Source organism: Ursus americanus, chromosome 9 (genome assembly GCF_024610735.1).
Source record: "Ursus americanus isolate L20-20 chromosome 9, mUrsAme1.1.p, whole genome shotgun sequence".
Classification (NCBI taxonomy): domain Eukaryota; kingdom Metazoa; phylum Chordata; class Mammalia; order Carnivora; family Ursidae; genus Ursus; species Ursus americanus.
Window position 1 is genome coordinate 57,206,583 of NC_142135.1, and position 22,954 is coordinate 57,229,536.

At 36.8% G+C, this 22,954-nt stretch overlaps 1 protein-coding gene across 24 annotated transcripts in view; it reads left to right on the forward strand.

The window, feature by feature from the left end:
• STAU2 (staufen double-stranded RNA binding protein 2) overlaps positions 1-22,954 on the forward strand; it is a 312,861-nt gene that overhangs the window by 129,907 nt on the left and 160,000 nt on the right. For all 24 annotated transcript variants that reach the window (XM_045810157.2, XM_045810160.2, XM_087864805.1 and 21 more), the window contains 2 exons: positions 10,319-10,456; positions 18,419-18,550. In XM_045810157.2, the coding sequence (XP_045666113.2) occupies positions 10,319-10,456; positions 18,419-18,550 (270 nt within the window). The remainder of the gene's footprint in view (positions 1-10,318; positions 10,457-18,418; positions 18,551-22,954) is intronic.

A 22,954-nucleotide genomic window follows, 5' to 3' on the forward strand; every position in this document is an offset into this window, starting at 1 on the left:
ATCCCCCTATGCCCCCCTCTCCTCTGAAACCCTCAGTTTGTTTCCTGGAGTCCACAGTCTCTCATGGTTCATCTCCCCCTGTGATTTCCCCACCTTCAGTTTTCCCTTCCTTCTCCTAATGTCCTCCATGCTATTCCTTATGTTCCACATATGAATAGAAACCATATGATAATTGTCTTTCTCTGCTTGACTTATTTCACTTAGCGTAATCCCCTTGAGTTCCATCCATGTCGATGCAAATGATGGGTATTCATCCTTTGTGATGGCTGAGTAATATTCCATTGTATGTATGAACCATATCTTTATCCATCCATCTATTGAAGGGCATCTCAGCTCCTTCCACAGCTTGGCTATTGTGGACATTGCTGCTATGGACATTGAGGTGCATGTGCCCCTTCCTTTCACTACATCTATATCTTTGGGGTAAATACCCAGTAGTGCAGTTGCTGGGTCATAGGGTAGCTCTATTTTTAACTTTTTAGGGACCCTCCATACTGTTTTCCTAAGTGGCTGTACCAACTTGCACTCCCACCAGTGGTGTAAGGGGGTTCCCCTTTCTCCACATCCTCTCCAACATTTGTTGTTTCCTACCTTGTTAATTTTGGCCATTCTGACTGGTGTAAGGTGGTATCTCACTGTGGTTTTGATTTGAATTTCCCTGATGGCTAATGATGTTGAACATTTTTTCATCTGTCTGTTAGCCATTTGTGTGTCTTCTTTGGAGAAGTGTCTATTCATGTCTTCTGCCCATTTTTTGGTTTGATTATTTGTTTTTTAGGTGTAGAGTTTGAGAAGTTCTTTATAGATTTTGGATACCAGTCCTTTATCTGTAGTGTCATTTGCGAATATCTTCTCTCATTCCATGGGTTGCCTCTTTGTTTTGTTGACTGTTTCTTTTGCTCTGCAGAAGCTTTTTATCTTGATGAAGTCTCAAAAGTTCATTTTTGCTTTTGTTTCCTTGCCTTCGGAGATGTGTCATGAAAGAAGTTGCTGTGACCGATGTTGAAGAGGTTACTGCCTATGTTCTCCTCTATGATTTTGATGGATTCCTGTCTCACATCGAGGTCTTTCATCCATTTAGAGTTAATCTTTGTGTATGATGTGAGAGAATGGTTGTTTCATACTTCTGTATATAGCTGTCCAATTTTCCCAGCACTGTTTATTGAAGAGACTGTTTTTTTTTTTTCCCATTGGATATTTTTTCCTGGTTTGTTGAAGATTAGTTGAACATGGAGTTGAGGGTCCATATCTAGTCTCTCTCTTCTGTTCCATTGGTCTGTGTGTCTGTTTCTGTGCCAGTACCATGCTGTCTTGGTGATCATGGTTTTGTAATATAGCTTGAAATCAAGCAACATGATGCCCCAGCTTTGTTTTTATTTTTCAACATTTCCTTGGCAATTTAGGGTCTTTTGTGGTTCCATACAAATTTTAGGATTGTTTGTTCCAGCTCTTTGAAAAATGCCATTGGTATTTTGATCGGGATGGCTTTGAAAAAGTAAGATTGCTCTGGGTAGCATAGACATTTTAACAGTGTTTATTCTTCCAGTCCATGAGCATGGAATGTTTTTCCATCTTTTTGTGTCTTCTTCAATTTCTTTCATAAGCGTTCCGTAGTTTATAGAGTATAGATCCTTTACCTCTTTGGTTAGGTTTTTCCTAGGTATCTTATGGTTTTTGGTGCTAATGTAAATGGAATCGATTCCCTAATTACTCTTTCTCCAGTTACATTGTTGGTGTATAGAAAAGCAGCTGATTTCTGTGCATTGATTTTGTATCCTGCCACATCACTGAATTGCTGTATGATAATTTAGGGGTGAAGTCTGAAGGTAATATGGGGGTGGAGTCTTTTGGGTTTTCCACATAAAGTATCATGTCATCTGTGAAGAGAGAGAGTTTGACTACTTCATTGCCAGTTTGAATACCTTTTATTTCTTTTTGCTGATTGCTGATGCTAGAACTTCTAGTACTATGTTGAACAATAATAGCAAGAGGGGGCATCCTTGTGTTCCTGATCTTAAGGGAAAAGCTGAAAGCCTTTCCCTATTGGGAATGATATTCACTGTGGGCTTTCCATAGATGGTTTTTATGAAATTGAGGGATGTTCCCTCTATCCCTACACTCTGAAGAGTTTTAATCAGGAAAGGATGCTGTATTTTGTCAGATGCTTTTTCTGTATCAATTGAGAGGATCGTATGGTTCTTGTCTTTTCTTTTATTAATGTGTTCTATCACATTGATTGATTTGCAAATGTTGAACCACCCTTGCATCCCAGGAATAAATCCCTCCTGGTCGTGATGGATAATCCTTTCAATGTACTGTTGGATCCTATTGGCTAGGATCTTGTTGAGAATTTTGGCATCCATATTCATAGGGATATTGGTTTGTAATTCTCCTTTTTGATGGGGTCGTTGCCTGGTTTTGGGATCAAGGTAATGCTGGCCTCATAGAACAAGTTTGGAAGTCTTCCTTCTGTTTCTATTTTTTGAAACAGCTTCAGGAGAATAGGTATTATTTCTTCTTTAAGTGTTTGGTAGAATTCCCCAGGGAATCCATCAGGCCCTGGATCTTGTTTTTTTGGGAGGTTTTTGATCACTGCTTCAATTTCATTACTGGTTATTGGTCTATTCAGATTGTCAGTTTCTTCTTGTTTCAGTTGTGGTAGTTTATAGGTTTCCAGGAAGGCATCCATTTCTTCCAGGTGCTTAATTTATTGGGATATAGTTGCTGATAATAATTTCTAATAATTGTTTCTGTTACCTTGGTGTTAGTCGTGATCTCTCCCCTTTCATTCATAATTTTAACTTGGGTCCTTTCTCTTTTCTTTTAGATAAGTCTGGCCAGAGGTTTATCGACCTTATTAATTCTTTCGAAGAACCAGCTTCTAGTTTTGTTGATCTGCACTACTGTTTTTCTGGTTTCTATTTCATTGATCGCTGCTCTAATCTTTATTATTTCTGTTCTCCTGCTTGGTTTAGGTTTTATTTGCTGCTCTTTCTCCAGTTCTTTTAGGTGTACGGTTAGCTTGTGCATTCGGGATTTTTGTGCTTTTTTGAGTGAGGCTTGGATGGTTATATATTTCCCCCGTAGGACTGCCTTTTCAGTATCCCATAGGTTTTGGACCAATGTGTTTCCATTCTCATTGGTTTCCATGAATTGTTTAAGTTCTTCTTTAATTTCCTGGTTGACCCAGACATTCTTTAGCAGGATGATCTTTAGCTTCCAAGTGTTTGAATTCCTTCCAGATTTTTTCTTGTGATTGAGTTCAGTTTTCAAAGCATTGTGGTCTGAAAATAGGGAATAATCTCAATCGTTTGGTATTGGTTGAGACCTGATTTGTGACATATTGTGACCCAGTATGTGATCTGTTCTAGAGAAAGTTCCGTGTGCATTCGAGAAGAATGAGTATTCTGTTGTTTTAGGGTGGAATGTTCTATATATATATATATCTATGAAGTCCGTCCAGTCCGGTGTGTCATTCAGAGCTCTTGTTTCTTTATTGGTCTTCTTCTTAGATGGTCTGTCTATTGCTGAGAGTGGAGTTTGAGGTCTCCTATTATTAAAGTATTATTATCAATATGTTTCTTTATTTTGATTAACAATTGGCTTATGTAGTTGGCTGCTCCCATGTTGGGGGCGTAGATATTTACAATTGTTAGATCTTCTTGTTGGATAGACCCTTTAAGAATGATATAGTGTCCTTCTATATCTCTTACTACAGACTTTAGCTTAAAATCTAATTTGTCTGATATGAGAATTGCTACCCCAGCTGTCTTTTGAGGTCCATTGGCATGAAAAATGGTTCTCCATCCCCTCACTTTCAGTCTGGAGGTATCTTTAGGTTTAAAATGAGTCTCTTATAGACAGCATATAGATGGGTCATGTCTTTTTATCCAGTCTGCAGCCCTGTGTCATTTCATGGGAGCATTGAGGCCATTCACGTTGAGAGTGATTATTGAAAGATATAATTTTATTGTCATCATGTTGCCTGTGAAGTCCTTGTTTCTGTAGATTGTCTCTGTAAATTTCTGGTCTGTATTACTCTTGGGGTCTTTCTTCTTTTATAGAACCCCCCTTAATATTTCTTGCAGGGCTGGCTTGGTGGTCACATATTCTTTCAGTTTCTGAAAGAGAGCTCCTTGTCTCTCCATCCATTCTGAATGACAGCCTTCTTAGATGAAGTATCCTTGGCTGCATGTTCTTCTCATTTAGTACCCTAAGTGTGTCTTTCCAGCCCGTTCTGGCTTGTCGGGTCTTGGTAGACAGGCCTGATGTTATTCTGATGTTCCTCCCTCTGCATGTAAGAAATCTCTTCCCCCTAGCCGCTTTCATGATTGTTTCCCTGGATCTAAAATTTGTGAGTTGTACTATTATATGTCAGGGCGTTGGTCTGTTCCCATTGATCTTGGGAGGCGTCCTCTGTGCCTCTTGGACACGAATGCTTGTTTCCTTCTCCAGATTAGGGAAGTTCTCAGCTACGATTTGCTCAAATATAACTTCTCACCTTCCTCTCTCTCCACCTCCTAAGGGATCCCAATAACTCTGACATTGGAACATTTCATGGCATCATTAATCTCTCTTAGTCTGATCTCTTGGGGTTTAAACAGTTTTTCCCGGGACGCCTCAGTTTCCTTCTTTTCTGTCATCTTATCTTGTAGCTCACTAATTCATTCTTCTGCCTCGTTTACCCTGGTAGTCAAGAGTATCCAGTTTAGATTGTATTTCATTCATAGCATTTTTAAGTTTGGCCTGATTAGATATTTCTGCCCTTAGAGATTCTGTATTGTTGCTAGTATTTTTCTCAAGCCTAGATATTGACTTCATAATTCTTACTCTGAAGTCTATCTCTGACATCTTGCTTATATCCATGTCCATTAGGTCAGTGGCAGAGGCCATAGTCTCTGTATTCTTTTTTTGTTGGGGGTTCCTCCTGTTAGTCATTCTGTTAGGGATTGTTTGAGAGAATGTACAGAGTCCAAAGTATTAACCACGACCCAAACAAGATGCACCTGTTTTATAGGGACCCTAGAGTTGTCCTTCTCTTGTTCTTCCAGCCTGTGGGGGAGGGGCCTGCTACACTGTTACTCAGGCAACCCTGCTTGGGCAGAGTTGTCCTGCCCCTTGTCCAGGGTGGGGGTGGTGTGCTCAGTGAAAACTAATTTTTGGGGCTTTTGTTCTCTGGTGGCTTTCCCTGCTGGCTTTCCATGACTTTTCTGAGAGTCAGAACAGAAGTGACCACATCCAAACCTCTGTGTCAGAACAGAGAGATCACAGTCTGCTCTTCAGTGAGCTCTCTGGGACACACAGTCTCTGTTTCTGTCTGCTCTGCAAAAAACCACAGCCTCCCTGGTTGTATGCCCAACAGCAACTCTCCCAGAGGTTGATCCCAAGGCTGGCATGTCTGCCCTTTGTGCTTCTAAAACCGTGAGCCGCCCCCGGTTCGTGTAGCTGCACCTGCAGCTCCTGGATCCTGTCAGGGGCTGGACTAAAGTCCTTTCCCCACCGATACCGGTGTGCAAGTCTGTGCTCAGCGCCAGATGCCTTTACGCTCCGGTATTATATCATCTTCCTGGCACCAGCTTATGGCGGCTCCCACCCCCTTCTGTTTATCTTCCGATATCTGCCTGCAGAATCAGGACTCCACCCTTCCTACCTCCCGCCAGGCAGTGCTTTTGTGCTGGTAGAGATCCAGATATGTATTCAACATCTCAGGCTGATTTTGTGGGTGTTCAGAATGGTTTGGTAGGTATCCAGCTAAATTCAGGGGCAGGTTAAAATAGGGTCCCCTACTCCTCCGCTGTCTTCCTCCTTCGGTCGGCCAATTGTTTCCTAAAATGAAGGTACTGTTCTAAATTCTCATCAGCCATGTGTGAGAATTCTACTTGCTATACGTCCTTTCTAATACATAGTATAGTCTTAAATTTCAGTTAATGTGTACTGATATCTCATTGTGGTTTTAATTCACATTTCTCCAGTGACTAATGATATTGAAAATTTTTTATGTGTTTGGTAGCACATGGAGCTTGATGAAGTGTTCTTCAGATCTTCTGCCCATTTAAAAAATTAAGTAATTTAAATAATAATAAAAGTAACAGAATTTAAATGATAAATTTATTGAATTTTGAGAGGCCTTCATATACTTGGGATACAAGTTATTTTATTTTTCAGTGATAATTCTTTTTTTTATTGAAGCATAAATGACATACAGTATCCTCTTAGTTTCAGGTGTACATCATAGTGTTTCAGTATTTTTATACATTGTGAAATGATCCCCATTAAGTCTAGTTACCATCTGTCACCACACAAAGTTGTTATAATATCATTGACTGCATTCGCTATGCTGTACATTACGTCCCTATGACTTATTTATTTTATAACTGGAAGTTTGTACCTCTTAATCCCCTTCACCTATTTCACTCCCCTCTCCATACAAGTTCTTTATCAGATATGTGGTTTGCGAATATTTTCTCCAAGCCTATGACTTGTCCTTTTCAAAGAATAGAAATGACTAATTTTGAAAATGTCCAATGTATTATTTTTATGGAATATGATTTTAGTGTTGTACCTAAGCAGTCGTCACTTGACCAAGTCACAAAAATTTCACCTATATTTTCTTCTGGAAGTTTTATAGTTACAGATACATTTAAGTCTGTGAACCATTTGAGTTATTTTTTGTAATGGTGTGAGGTATGAAGTTTTTGGGTTTTTCTTTTTTTGCATATCAATATTCAGTTGTTCCAGTACCAATGGTTGAAAAGACTACCCTTTCTCCAATGAATTGCTTTTGCACCTTTGTCAAAAATCAGTTGACCATATGTGTATGGGTCTGTTTCTGGATGTTGCTGTTTCATTAATCTCTTTGTCTGTCTTTATCCCAATACTATACATACTGTCTTGATTACCATAGTTTTATAATAAATCTTGAAATCAGGTAGTCTGAGTCTTCCAGTTTTGTTCTTTTTTTCAAAGTTGTTTGGTTATCCATCCTTTGCATTTCTACATGAATGAATCTTAGCATTAGCTTATTAATTATTACAAGAAAAAGCCTGGTGGGATTTTTTTTATTGTTAAAATGGCTATATTACCCAAAGCAATCTACAGATTTAATGCAATTTCTATCCAAAACCAACAGCATTTTTCACAGAACAAGAACAAACAGTCCCAAAATTTGTATGAAACCACAAAAGACCCCAAACAGACAAAACAATCTTTAAAAAGAAGAGCAAAGCTGGAGACGTCACAATCTCAGACTTCAAAATATATTACAAAGCTGTAGTGATCCAAAGATACATGGTACTGACACAAAAATAGATGCATAGATCAATGGGACAGAATAGAGAGCTCAGAGATAAGCCCACAATTATATGGTCAATTAATCTTCAACAAAGGAGGCAAACATATGCAATGGGAAAAAGACAGTCTCTTCAACAAATGGTGTTAGGAAAACTGGACAGCCACATGTGAAAGGATGAAACTGGACCACTTTTTTATACCACACACAAAAATAAATGCAAAATGGATTAAGGAACTCAATGTGAGACCTGAAACCATAAAAGTTCTAGAAGAGAGCACAGGCAGTAATGTCTCTGACATTGGCCATAGCAACATTTTTGTAGATATGTCTCCTGAGGCAAAGAAATAAAAGCCAAAATAAACATTCATTTATTCATTAATATCTTTTTCCCCATTTGTCTCTGTATCATTGGTTTGCACTCACAAGTTTCCATTTCGTAATGGTTTATGATTCATTACTGTCCTGGTGATTTGGGGCTCAATGTCCCAGTGTCCTTTTGACACTCCACTTCCTTACTTTCTGCCCCGGTTCTGAAATTAGCCATTTTTTCCGAGGAACCCTGGTTTCTTTCAGTCAGGAATGGTAATAGGGACCAACATCTGATTGTTGGGTGTGCTTGTTGCTAGTGGGCTTTTTCAGTGGAAGGAGCTAAGAAATACGTGCCTGTACTTAAATGTATACATACACACACGGGCTCCTGGGTGGCTCAGTCTGTTAAGCATCTGACTCTTGGTTTAGGCTCAGATCATGATCACAGGGTCCTGGGATCGAGCCCCAAGTCGGGCTCCCTGCTCCTCGGGGAGTCTGTGTGGGATTCTGTCTCTCCCTCTCACTCTGCCCCTCCCCCTGCTTGCTCACTCACTGTCTCTGTCCTTCTAAAATAAATAAATCTTTAAAAAGGTAAATAAGAGCATACAGAGACATATTTACGTATACATATACATATGCACATATCCATGCATACACATATGCATATATCTTCATTCCATATCCATCCCCCCAAGCTGATTTGTATCTCCCTTCTTGCACAGTGAGAACACTGGCTCCAAACAATAGCACATTTACTCATTTACCTAATCCTATAATACATCAGAGATAGTTTCAAAATTGCTTCAAATTTCCCACTAGCCTGGTGGGATTTTGATTGGGATTATAATGAATTGATAGATCAGTTTGAAGAGAAATGACATTTTAAGAATATTGAGTCTTCTCGTCCATGAACATAAGTGTTTGTCCATTTATTAAGATCTTGTTTACTTTCAACGGTGTTTTGTGGTTTAGTGGGCTTTACATAAATTATATCATCCTATATTTATTCTTCTGTTCTTGATTTTCTTAAAGTTTTTTTCTTGGAAGTCACTCATTTTGAGGCACGTAGCTATCCTTAATTCATTTTCATTGTTACATGCCAACCCAATGTATAAACATGCCATAATTTATTTGTTCTTTTATTGATGACTGTTTAGGTCATTTCCAGTTTTTTTTGCTATTTCAAATAATGCAGCTATGGATATTCTTGTACATGTGAGCTAGTGCATATGGGCAGTGGTTTTCTAGAGGTATATACATGCCTATGGGTAGGCTACTGGGTTTTTTTTGGCTTTGTCAAGTTGTTTTCCAATTTATATTACTATCAGTATATAACGTCTTTTTTTTTTCTAAGTTTATTTATGTTTTAGTAATCTCTACACCCAGTGTGGGGCTTGAACTCGGGGCCTCAAGATCAAGAGTTGCATGCTCTCCTGATTGAGCCAGCCAGGTGCCCCAGTAGTGTATAAGTCTTTGCTGCTCTCCATCCTCACCAATTGGGCCTGTCAGAGTTCTAAATTTTTGCTAAGTGGATGGGTATGAAAGAGTATCTCACTATGGTTATAACATGCATTTTCTGAGTCTTAATGAGATTGTCTTTTCATATTTTTTTCTTCTGTTAAATATCTATTCATCTTTTTTGCCCATTTTTCTTTTACTTTGTCTTAATACTTCTTAGGAGTTTAAAAAAATATATTATGGGGCACCTGGGTGACTCAGTCAGTTAAGCATCTGCCTTTGGCTGAGATCATGATCCCAGAGTCCTGGGATCAAGGCCCACATCAGGCTCCCTGCTCAGCAGGGAGTCTGCTTCTCCCTCTGCTCCTCCCCCTGATTGTGCGTGGTCTCTCTCTCTCTCAAAAATAAATAAATAAAAATTTAAAAATATATATATTTTGGATACTGGGTATATCTTTTTTTAGTTATATGAATTGCAGATATCTTTTCTTAGTTCATGGCTTGTCTTCTTACATTCTTTTTGGGGTGTGTGTGTGTGTGTGTGTGTGTAAGATTTTATTCATTTATTTGAGTGGTGGGGAGAGAGGGATAACACAAGCGCCAGGAGGGGCAGAGGGAGAGGGACAAGCAGACTTCCTACTGAGCAGGGAACCCCATGCATGGCTCAATCCCAGGACTCTGAAACTATGACCTGAGCTGAAGGCAGATGCTCAACTAACTGAGCCACCCACGTGCCCCTCTTTTTGGTGTTTTTTGATGAACAGAATTTGTGAAGCAACTCTCATATATTGAAGAGTTTAAGAGCAGACTTGGGGCGCCTGGGTGGCTCAGTCGTTAAGCGTCTGCCTTCGGCTCAGGGCGTGATCCCAGGGTCCTGGGATCGAGCCCCGCATCAGGCTCCCTGCTCTGCTGGGAGCCTGCTTCTTCCTCTCCCACTCCCCCTGCTTGTGTTCCCTCTCTCGCTGGCTGTCTCTCTCTCTGTCAAATAAATAAATAAAATCTTTTAAAAAAATAAAATATAAGCAGACTTGACCTAACTTAACAATACCTTTGAGCCCTGAATCCCATAGAAGCCTTAGTTTCAGATCCATTCTATGATTTACCTTTATAAATCTTCTTAAATGACTATCCGGTCACATTATCTTCTCCAGTTATGGTTTTGGGGTGCAGAGGATGAGGGGAGAACCACTGTTTCTTTAAGGATCCAATGACAAGTTTTACAAAGCATGTTTTGAATTTTTTTCTTAAATTATTTTTTAGGCTGGACCAGAGTATGGTCAAGGAATGAACCCCATTAGCCGTCTGGCTCAAATTCAACAGGCTAAAAAGGAAAAGGAGCCAGATTATGTTCTGCTTTCAGAAAGAGGAATGCCTCGACGTCGGGAATTTGTGATGCAGGTATTTCTAACATTTATATTAGAAAAAAATTTTTTAAACACTGAAAAAAAATTAGAAACCCCCAGGTTGTAATAGAGATATGGGAGAAAGGCAAACTAGGAACTAATAACATTCATTCCTTCCAGGCCCACCTACCAACTTGTTGAAACATGCAAGTGTCAAGGACATGTTAGAATAGATAGTCTGGGTTTTTGAAGGGACTGTGAGTTCACACAGGTTATTTACCACAGATTTATAGTTCAGAATGCCTATCTCTAACTTATGTTACAGTTTTCAGCTAGAGGTTGTGTTAACTACTGGGAAATAGGATACAGATGGAATTAGAAACATAGTTTAGAAGAGATGTAGCAGGTGGAATAGGGCCAAGAGCATGAGCTTTTGGGTCATCAGGAAAGTTAGGAAAAGAAAGCTCACTTCCTACCTAACTATGGTGAGGACTGAGGGACTCAGAATTGCTGAGAGATTTAGGCATTTAGAGATTTAGAGGTTTCAGATTGAGGCACAATGCCTAAAATGCCCCCCTTTTAAAATTTCATCTTCATTTGCCAACTCAAGCCCCATTATTGAAGAACCTTTAATCCTTATTATGTAAATTTCAAACATATCCAAAGGTGGGCATACTTACTAGTATACTGTAAACAATAATATAACGGAATAGGAATGGCATATGAGGAATATGCCCAGCATCCCAACACAACAATTAAGATTTCTGCCACACTTGCTTCAGCTGTCAATTTTTCTTTCCTCCTTCCCTCCCTTCCTTCTTTTCTTAAAGTACTTCAGAGCTAATATCTAGCCACATACCATTTCAGCCTACCTACTTACAGTATATCACTCAAAAATACAGAAGTTTTCCTTTATGTTCTTATATTAGGCATGATTCATATTCATTAAGATCATCTAATACCCAGTCCATATTTAAATTCTCCTTATTGTCCCAAAACTTTTTATTATAATTGGCTTGTCAAAGAACCTTTTTCCAGTCAGACCCGTGGAGCTCCCCTTCAATGTACGCCAGTTAAAATCCACAGATATTTATTAAAGTGCTGGCCACGTGGAGGACATTTTGGCAGTTACACATAGTATCTCATATTGATTAACTTTCCATGCATGTCTGTTTTTTTAAACATTTTATTTATTTATTTATTTGAGAGAGAGAGAGTGCCTGTACACACAAGCCAGGGGAGGGGCAGAGAGGGAGGGAGAGGAAGAGAGGAAGATTCCCAGATTCCCAGGCGGACTCCACGGTGAGTGCGAAGCCTGATGCAGGGCTCGATCTCACGACCTTGAGATCATGACCTGCGCTGAAACCAAGAGTCAGTCATTTAACCGACTGAGCCACCCAGGCACCCCCTTTTCATGCATTTCTAAATTTTACCTCCTTTCCCAATTCGTAATTGGGAAATCTCCACATGTCTTTATCTCACAGTACCCGGTATAGTATATGTATATAGTAGTACCTAAGAAACCTTCGGTGTATATTTGCTGCCTCTCTGCCTGATTGAGAGCTAGTATTTTCGGCTTTGTTGAAGATGTAAACTTAGAATGAATGCAGTCACAGATAAACCATGGTTGGGAACCTCCATATCCAAAAAGGGGAGGAATGCTTCTGTGGCTAGTAAGCACATTACTGTCTAGATGTCATTAGGCCCAGAACAGTTTTATTCTGGTATTTTCACTTCGTAAAATACCATTTTTCCTTTTACATGCTTAGGAGAATTCTAGGAAGAATTCTAGAACTATTTTTTGAACCCTAAGACTTGAGGGGGGAAAAAAAAAATCACCTAAAATTTAGACCTGTATTAGGAATAAAAACTGGCTTTGACTTTATTAAACTTTTTTTTTTTTTCCTGTGGAGTGTATTGAGTACCCCTTTTGAAAAAGGAATTTAGAATATCTTAGGCCAGCTTTCATTTTATGGGTATTCATAAACATTCTAGTCAAATGGGAACATTTGGCTGTGCTTTTAAATGTTTTCACACTGAATTCATATTGCTTTCCCCCCTTCTGGAATCCCCAGTGGATTCATTATAATATTGCAGCAAGTTTATCAAAGTAAGGGCTTTTGTATAAACTACTTAAGCAGTGTTATCATTTCTTATAATTGAATGTGGAAGTAAAAATAGCTAGAGGTAATATGCTCATATTTATCTATCACCAAGAAAAATAAAGGTAAGTGTATGTTATAAAGTAGATGCAGTTTTATTGATTACTAGACAAAGAAAAATCTCTGATGAGATTACTCGGGTATTTATTTCCAGAGCATATTTCTTAAAGATTTTTATTTTTTTTAGAAAGGGGTATATTTTAATTTTTTGAAGAGAAAATAATGACAACTAAACTGAATGTATATCACAGGTACACATTGTGTATAGCCCATTGTACGTTGTATTGAGTTTATTTTCCTAACTGTGATTAAATCTTCAGGTTTTAAAAAATTTTTAAAGCAAATTTCATCAATTTTATTTATGACTTATTGAAAGATAATGAATTAAGTCTTTGGTGTGTGCTATTTTAGAACTTTTTAAAAGTTTTTTTGAGGACCTGACTCATTTAAATGATTTGTCTAAAGATAAAAAACTGGCAGTCTTAAAGTTATTGCATAACAAAATAATTGAACTTCTTTGCAGATAAATTAACATTTTAATGTAAAATGTTATTTGTAATAGTTAAAAATTTTTTGAGTTTTTTAGAAAGATGACTTATGAAGTCTATTTACATACCTAATTGCTTTTATAATGATGTGATTTTTTCTTTTTTTTTTTTGAGTGACCACTGTGTTTGTTAGCAGGGAATCAAAGTTCAGCAAAGTCATCTTTTCCAATACTAACAAATAAATCTGGGATAACTACCCGCAAACCATTGAACCATGTCACCATAAAAACTTTTGTGAGGCAAGGGGTGGGTGAATGGCAAAAATGAATCTGGAAGCACCTGTTCTAGCAGTCAGTCTTGAAGGTGTCAGAATAGGTCAAGTGGAAAGCTGGCAGATACAGACCCAACATGAATGCTGAGATAGGGACAACATTACCCTAGAGCAGGAGATTGGAGTCAAAGAGTATCAGACCTGGGTAGATAAGTAAGATTTAGAGATGAAGCAGCAAAGGAATTGAATGAGAGTGAATGAGGTGTATTTGGCATGTAAACACAGATGAAACGTTTTTTGCTGCTCAGTGATCTTGCTTCCATTTACTTTGGCAAGTCTTTTGACCCTCAGAGCAGTAGAGGAAGCTTCTGACGTAGCTGGCCTAATCTGTTAGCTAGCAAGCATTCCAGCAACAACACAGGGGTTGGTGAAGCTAGGGAACAAATCAAACACTGGAAAAACTAACAGGTAGCAAAGGCCTGTCTTTAGCCAGGGACTCAAGCGCATTATACCTAGGGCCTACTGTGTTCAGGTCAGGGCAGGCCAGCACAGATATGGGAGGTAGCGTGTGTTCAGCTCAGCTCCAGGGATCAACTGTGGACAGTACTTGATCAGTGCTTCTGAGTGAGGTCCATGGATGACTACTGATTTGTCATAATGTGATGGTTTCTAGTTTCAGAAGAAAAAGCAATAAAATATTTCAAAGACATTGCACAGATTTGAACTATAACATTTGTGATAGTTGTTACAGAAATTCTATAATGAATACATTTTCAGTGTTTCATATTCTATAAGAACTAGGTCATTTAGTTCATTTTTACTAAAATTCTATTAAAAGAGTGTAATTTCTTTGTCATATAATTTGCACATTGTTTATATTTAAGTTGTTTTTTTCCTAACCACTGTGTTAGAAGTACTTCATTCACTGAAGTTTAAAAGTAGTGATAGAAATGGTAACACAAATAAAACCTAAATACTGGTGTAAGAATAAATGGCAAACAGTGCACAAGTCTGGATACCAGATGGGAATTGATATGTTCTGAGACAAATGAAATAATCAGTTATGCTTTCACCCAAAGGCCGAAAAAGAAAACTATGGGTTGGAAGTATCATGCTTTTATCTGACAACTGAATTTAGTTGTACCACATACTAATTCATTCACAGTGTATTGTAATCGTGAAATTTTATTAAATTTTATTAAAATTTATTAAATTTTATTAAAGTGGCACAAAGCTATTGAAGCTAAGTTTTTTCTAAACAAAGCACAGTGACATCTGGTAAAAACAATCCAAATTTTCATATATAGATTGCCTGTTCAGCTCTCTTGTTTTTGTACTGCCTTAAAAAATATGTATAGGCATTCACTATATATTCTAGAATGTGAGTCTTCTTCAGTTACATGACATTTCAAATATCTTTTCTTGTGTTGTGACTTTCCTTTTTTTTTTTTTCTTTTCCAGTTTTAGTGATGCTCTTTTGAGGAACGGAAGTAATTAATTTTAATGCAGCCAAATTCTTCCTCAAAAGAATCTTGGATGGTCTTAGCACTTTGTACTTCCATGTAAATTTTGGAATCAGCTTGTCAAGTATTATAAAAATGTGTGGGATTTTGATGGGAGTTCATTGAATTTATAGGTCAATTTGAAGAGAATTGATATCATATTGATTTTCAGTACATGAGTATGGCATATCTCTATTAGATTTATCTTAATTTTTCTCAGTGCTTATTATTTTCTATATAAAGTTCTTAACATCATAGGTATTTGATTTTCATTTAATATAAATGATACCTTTTAATAATTTCCTACTTGATTGTTGATGGGATATAAAAATGCAGTTGGCTTTTATGTACTACTATTTACATGGAAAACTTAACACTCATAAATTCTTATACTTTATCTGTAGATATTCTTGGATTTCCTATATAAATATTGTATCTACAGATAATGACAGGTTGTTTTTATACTTCTAATTCTGTATTATATTTTTTCTTGCCTTATTGCTCTGTCTACGGTTTCTAGTAAAATGTTAGGTACTAGTAAAAATAGAGGGCATCCTTGTGTTATTTCTAATTTCAAAATTTCAACATTAGTTTAACATTTGCTGAAGTTTGCTATAGGTTTTTCACAAAATACCCTTTATCATATTAAGAAGTTCCCTTTTTTCCCTAGTAGTTTACTAAGAGTTTTTATTATGAATGGATATTGAGTTTTAGCAGATGCTTTTGCTCCATTTATTAGGATGGCTGAATGTTAGGTCTCCTCAACCTATTAATATAGCAGATTTTGTTTTTGATTTTGAGTTTCAAATGTTAGACCAATCTTGCATTTCTGGGATAAACCTGACTTCGTCATGATTTTTCTTTTTATATATTGCTTTGTTCAGTTTACTCTTACACAGTTTAAACTTTAACAGTTACATTCATAAATGAAATTGGTCTGTAACTTTTCTTTCTTATACTGGTCTTGTTGGATTGTGAAATCAAAGTGATACCTCACTGAGTAATTGGGGACTGATTTCTCTTTTTCTATTTTTAGATGAATTTTTGTAAGGTTAGTATGAGTCTTCCTTAAATATTAGGTAGAATTTGCTGGAGAAGCTCTCTGGAGTTTTTTTTGTGGAAAAGGTTTTAATTATTGTTTTAATTTTTTTTTAGTTATAGAGCTGTACAGTTTGGGGTTTATTCTGTGCCAGTTTTGCTAATTTGTATTGTTGAGGAATTTTTCCACTTTATTTAAATATTCAAAAATTTTTAGCTAAAATACTCAATATCCCTTATTATTTTTTAAAAGATTTTATTTATTTACTTGACAGAGAGAAAGAAAGAGAGAGAGTGAGCACAAGCAGGGGAATCAGGAGAGGGAGAAGCAGGCTCCCCAGTGAGCAGGGAGCCAGATGCAGTACTTGATCCCAGGACCCTGGGATCATGACCTGAGCCTAAGACAGATGCTTAACTGACTGAGTCACCCAGGTGCCCCATCCCTTATTATTTTTTAATGCTACAGAAGCTATAGTAATCTCCCATTTTCATTCTTATTTGTGTCTTCTCTTACTTTCCTTAATCAGTCTTACCCTTTGATTTATCATTTTATCAGTGTTTTCAGGGAACCAATTTTTGGCTTTTTGAAATTTTCTATTGTATTTTGTTTTCTGTTTCCTTGATTTCTGCCCTTGTCTTTATTCTTCTATTTTCTTTGGATTCATTTTGCTCTAATAACTTCTTGAGCTGGATGTTTAGCTCACTGTATTCCTGCCATTCTCTAAGTTTTTATGGCTATATATTTTCTTCTCAACCCTCCTTTAGCTGCATCCTTCAAATTTTGATATATTGTATTTCTGTTATTATTTACTTAAAATATGTTCTAATTTTTATTGTGGTTTCTTCTTTGCCTGTAGATTTATTCAGACTACATTGTTTATGAAGTTCTGATTATCTTCTTGTTTGCTGCTTTGATCATTTTTTTAGACCAATTCATAAAAACAAATCCCACTGTGGTTGTGTATTTTTTATTTCTCCTTGTAAAGCTATACTTTCTGCTTTCTTTTAAAATTAAAAAAAAAAATTGGGGGATGTGTGGGTAGCTCATTCAGTTAAGCGTCTACCTTTGGCTCAGATCATGATCGCAGGGTCCTGGGATGGAGCCCCATGGCAGGCTCTCTGCTCAGCAGGAAATCTGCTTCTCTCTCTGTCCCTCCCCCTGCTCACGTGTACACTCTGTCTCACAAATAAATCAGTCTTTAAGAATTTTTAATTTATTTTAAAAGTTTTTCCTTTTGGCTTTCTGATTTACTTTTTGTATTTGCATTAGCTCTTGGCAGATGCATCATTAAAAACACTACCCAATTCAGAAAATATATGTGTGGATATGAGATGGCTGATGCATATTTAAATACATGTATAGACATATATGTATATGTCAGTTGTTTGCCAAAGATAATTGTGGAATAGTTCTAATGATAAAAAGCTCCTGTTTATTGATAAATTATGATTTATTATACACTGTAATTCACATACATTTTCTTGTTTAATTTTCAGAGCAATACTATGAGGTAGTTGTATTATCCCTGGGTGAAAAAACTGAAGCTTAGAGATGTTGACTAATTTGAATCAGCTCATACAGTTAGGAAGTAATAAAATTGAATTTCTTTTCTTTTTTTTTTTTAAAGAGACTGAGAAAGGGAGGTTTGGGGAGGGACAGAGAGAGAGAATCTTAAGAGGGTGCTGTGCCCAGTGCAGAGCCCCTTATAGGGCTTGACTGCATGACCCTGAGATCATGACCGGAGCTGAAATCAGGAGTCCAACGCTTAACCGACTGAGCCACCCAGGCACCCCTAAATAGTTTCACACTCAGATCTGACCTGGAAATCTTTGTTCTTAACCACAATATTGTATTAACCCTTGTATATTAATTTTCCTCAGGAACTATTTATATAAACCTTTGCAAACTTGGGATGCAATGTAAACATTGTTTTAAATGGCACCACCATGAATTTCAGTCTTTCAGCTTATTAAATAAATAATACTGGGGCGCCTGGGTGGCTCAGTCGTTAAGCGTCTGTGATCCCAGGGTCCTGGGATCGAGCCCTATGTCGGGCTCCCTGCTCCACCGGGAGCCTGCTTCTTCCTCTCTCACTCCCCCTGCTTGTGTTCCCTCTCTCGCTGGCTGTCTCTCTCTCTCTCTGTCAAATAAATAAATAAAATCTTAAAAAATAAATAAATAAATAATACTAAATGTATTCTTAACCAACATAAACTCTGTTACAATATGAATTTTATTTTTCTGCTTATATAAATAATATTGTTTAAAAAATCAAACATAGAAATATGTAAGGAAGTAAAAATCATTTAAGATTCTGTCACCCTAAGATAAACCCCCGTTGTCATTTTGAGGACCGTATTGTCATATTTTTCTCCATGTATATTTTCACTTGTATATATAACATGTAAATGGGATAGTATCTTAGTTGCTGTTTTTATTATGGATGAAACTTTATGTTTTTGAATGCTAGAGAGCATAACACATTGTTTTATGGTGTTATAGAGCCCCTGTTTACCAAAGCAGTTATCATCACTTTCTTACTTTAATCTTACCAGGTAAAAGTAGGCAATGAAGTTGCTACTGGAACAGGACCTAACAAAAAGATAGCCAAAAAAAATGCTGCGGAGGCAATGCTGTTACAGCTTGGTTATAAAGCATCCACTAGTCTTCAAGACCAACTTGACAAGGTGAGAGCTAAATTTACATGTACATATGCCTATCCTGTCAGAATATCAGAGTGATGAGCACATCCTATTCCAGGGTTTTTGACTCTAAGTAATGTCTTAACTACTGTTAAAGTAGAAGTCAATGGTTTGGGTTTTTCCCCCAAGGCAGTACTCTGTATCTTTAAAGGTAGATTCTCCAGGTACAAAATAACATCTGTTTGTGGGGTCAAGATGAAATATTAATCATAATCTTACAGTTGGCAAATATTAAAAAATTGTACCATTGTATATATTTTATATAATACCAGTTGAATAATTTTTAGCTTATTGACTTGCGGTTTTTGCTGTACAGCCACAGTTTTAATTTGCGCTTTTTGAAGAACAGAGTTTGTTAGCCTTTATTTCTGAAATACAGCTGAAAACACTGGAAATAAAGATCCTGAGTTATCCCTTTAGGGCAGGAACTATATTGGACAGGCGCTCTATAAACTAATTTTTCTATTTACTTTAAATTTAAAGGTAAACTCAGAGGGTGTTTATTTTCTGCCAAGACTTATGTTCATGGTCCCCTATTTCTTCTACAGCAGTTAATGACATCATTAACACCTACCTCTGTTGCAAGAGAAGCAGAGAACCCCAAATTCAGCACTTGGCAGATAACTTAGCAGGAACTAGCTTAATTTCATTTTATATTATCATTTTATCTATGCACATGTAGAAATTACTTTTATTAAACATTTTATTAAATGAAAACTCATAAAACAGGCTTAATAATTATTTCTATCAAAAAAATATGCTCTTTTTCCCATTCCATTTTCTCACATAAGGATTCTGTTTTAGAGATGTTTTCGGTTTCTGTGGGAACACATTTCTGAAATTTAGATTAAAAACAAAATCTTCTATTAAAAAACATTTAAATTTACTTTTCTTTTTAAGACAGCTGTGAATATCTAGGCAATTATTTTGAGTGATTAAGAATTATTTGTCTGTGTGGTATCGCTAGAGATTTCAATTCTGTTTTTATAACCTGGCTAGTCAATGCTTTTTCTTCTTTTAAAAGTATTTGTAACATGAAACCTAACATGTGTTCAAGATTCTGTAGTTCTTATATTGTGTATATGTTGTTTTAACTTAACACATTTATATTGACTTAAAACTGGTGAGTGATTTATAAAAATATGTCAAAATAAATCTCCTCATAGGCATGTATTTGTATGCTAAGTGAAAATAAAACAACAAAAAGCATTAACTTTATTAATATGAAAAACATTTTTTTGTACACCCACTGTATTATTGTTCAGGGTTCCCCAGAGAAGCCGTCCAACAGGATGTGTATGTGTGTGTATGTATGTATACACATTCGTACACAACTCACAGAGACTTACTTTAAGGAGTTGGCCTGTGCGGTTGCAGAGGCTTGGCTAGTCCAAAATCTGAGGCACAGTCCAGCAGGCTGGAGAATCAGGAGTTAAATGTGAGTCCAGAAGTTTTCTGGACTCTTGCTTCAGGGGAGGTCAACCTTTTCTTCTAGGTAGGTCTTCAACGAATTAGGCCCACCCACATTACGGAGAGAAATCTGAGTAGGAATCTGCTTTACTCAGAGTTCAGTGATTTCAATGCAAATCTCTTCCACAAACACCCTCACAGAACACCCAGAATAATGCTGGATCAAATACATAGTCACCGTGGTGCAGACAAATTGACACATAAAATTTACTGTTGCACCTACCCAGTGCAAACACTTGCAACTGAAGAGAACAAGATGACTGGAACTCGGTCCCTGCACTTGAAAAACAAACCCCTCTTAAGTGTTAACAGTGAGGAGCTTTGATCAGGGAACAAAAATTATAGTATCCTAGAACCTAGAGAATACAAAGATGAATCTGGAAAGTCAAGACTAGCTGAGACCACGGTTTTCATGTGAGTTAAAGAGCTTGAGGAATTACTAATTTAAGATTTGAACACAAAAGTGACATGATCTGGTTCGCATTCTTCAAAAGACAATCCTGGAAGTAACATAGGGAGTGTATTTGAGCAGGATGAAACTGAAGGCTGAGAGGCCAGTTAGCAGGCTAGCAGAGCTGTTCAGGGAAGAGATGCTGAGGGTCTCAACTGAGGCAGTGGTAGTAGAGAAGAGGGGAAAGATACCTGAGGTATTTCTGAAGTGCACATGATACGCTTTCAGTAGCAGATTATGTGCATGGGGGAAAAGGAAGAAGAAGGAAAGAAAACCTGTAACCAGGAAGAGAGAGTGACTTGAAGAAGTAGGTAGCAGTCATATGTTGCAGGGAGATCAAGAGAAGGACTGAATACACTGATTCATCAAAATATCTGTGATGAATGTGGCAAAAGCAATTTAAAAACCTGCAAAAGCAGGTTTTTAAAAAGTTCTTTTAATAAGATAGATACATGGCTAAAAGAATTCAAATAGCATGAAAGAGTGAACAGTGAGAAAAAGCTAGTCTTACTTCACTCTGAGACCCTTGGTCTCTCTTTTGAAAACATCTCCCACAGTGAGTTAATATCTATACAGCATTTAGAATGCTGTCTGAAGTATAGTGAATATTATATAAGGATTTGATAAATATAAATAAATATATTCTATGTGTATATATGAGTATAGCCCCACTTTATAAAAGAATTCAGTTACTGAGGTGCAGTTCAATGAATTTTGACATATGTCTGTTTATATGTGTGTACATGTTCATTAAGTACCCCCACAGTTAAGATGTATAATATTTCTGTTACCCCAAAAAGGTTCCCATTTGTAGTTAATCTCTTCCACTCTCCTTAGCACCCGGCAAGCACTGATTTGATTTCTGTTTCTATAATTTTGCCTTTCCAGAATGTCATATAAATTGGATCATACATTAGGAAGCCTTTTGCGTCTGCCTTCATAATGCTGAGATTCATCTGTGTTGTTGAATTTATCATTAGTTTGTTCTTTTTTATTGTCTATTATTACTTTAGTCTTCACCATCATTTGGGCTTTTTCTAGTTTGAGGCTATTATAAATTAAGTGGCTGTAAACATTCATGTATAAGTCTTTATATGTATATATTTCTCTAGTATAATCTTCATATACATATTTGTTAAGCGCATGTGTAACTTTGTTAAAAAAATGTGAAGATGTTTTCCAGAGAGGCTGTACCAATTTGTATTCCCACCAGGAGTGTTTGAGAGCTCCAATTACTTCTCATCTTTTCCAGCTCTTGGTATTGTTGGTTTTGATAGTTTTGATTGACTAGTAGGTATATAATGTTATCCCATTGGAATTTAGTCTGCGTTTCCCTAATAACTGATAATGTTGAGTGTTTTATCATATGCTTATTTACCATTCGTATCTCTTCCCTGAAATACCCATTCAAAGTTTTGTCTTTTTAAAAATTGGATAGTTTGCTTTCTTATTGAGTAGTTGTAAGAGTTCTTTACATATTTTGGACACAAATTCTTTATCAGATAAAGAACTCCCTGCCTTCTCCTTCCCTTCCTTCCTGTCCTCTCCTTTCCTCCTTTTCCGCATAGGTTATCCAGTTGTTCTAGCATCATTTGTTTAAAAGATTAGTGCTTTTCCATTGAATTCTCTTGGCGCCTTTGTTGAAAATCAGTTGACCACGTATTTGTGGGTCTGTTTCTAGAGTCTCTGTTCAGTTCCAATAATCCAGATGTCTAACATGAAGCTATTAAAACTATGTATAGACTGTAGCTTTTTAAGTAAGGTTTGAAATCAGATAAAGAACTCTGTTTTTGTTCTTTTTGTTTTGTTTTGTTTTGGCTTGTCTGGAGCCTTTACATTTCCATAGAAGTTTTAGAATCAGTCTCTACCAAGAAAAAAAAGCCAACGGGGAAGTTTTCTTTAGGACTGTGTAGAATATATAGATCAGTTTCACGTAAGTCAGTATCTTGATGTGGAGTTTTTCAGTCCACGATCAAAATCGAGCTCTCCATTTATTTAGGTTTTTAGAAATATCTCACAGCAATGTTTTATACTTTTTCATAGAAATGTTTTACACAGTTTCTGTGTTTATCCCTAAGTGTGTCATGTTTTTGGATATGTTATTAATGGTATTTTTTTAATGGTGTTGATTTTTAAACCAGTGGCTGAACCATTTAATTTCCAATTCTTCTTTTCTGTTGTATAGAAATACAGTTGGTTTTATATATTGCCCTTGTACTCTGCGACCTAGCTAAACTGAGTTATAAGTCACAATAGCTTATTTTGTAGATTATGTGGGATTTTCTGCGTTGAATGCCATGTTGTCTATGAATAAAGACAGTTTTATTTCATCCTTTCTAATCCATATGCTTTTATCCACTTGTCTTGCTTTATTGCTCTGAATAGAGCATCTGGTACAATGGTGAACAGAAGTGGTTGATTGTTGAATAGGAAAGCAGATATCCTTACCTCGCTCCCCATCTTAAAAG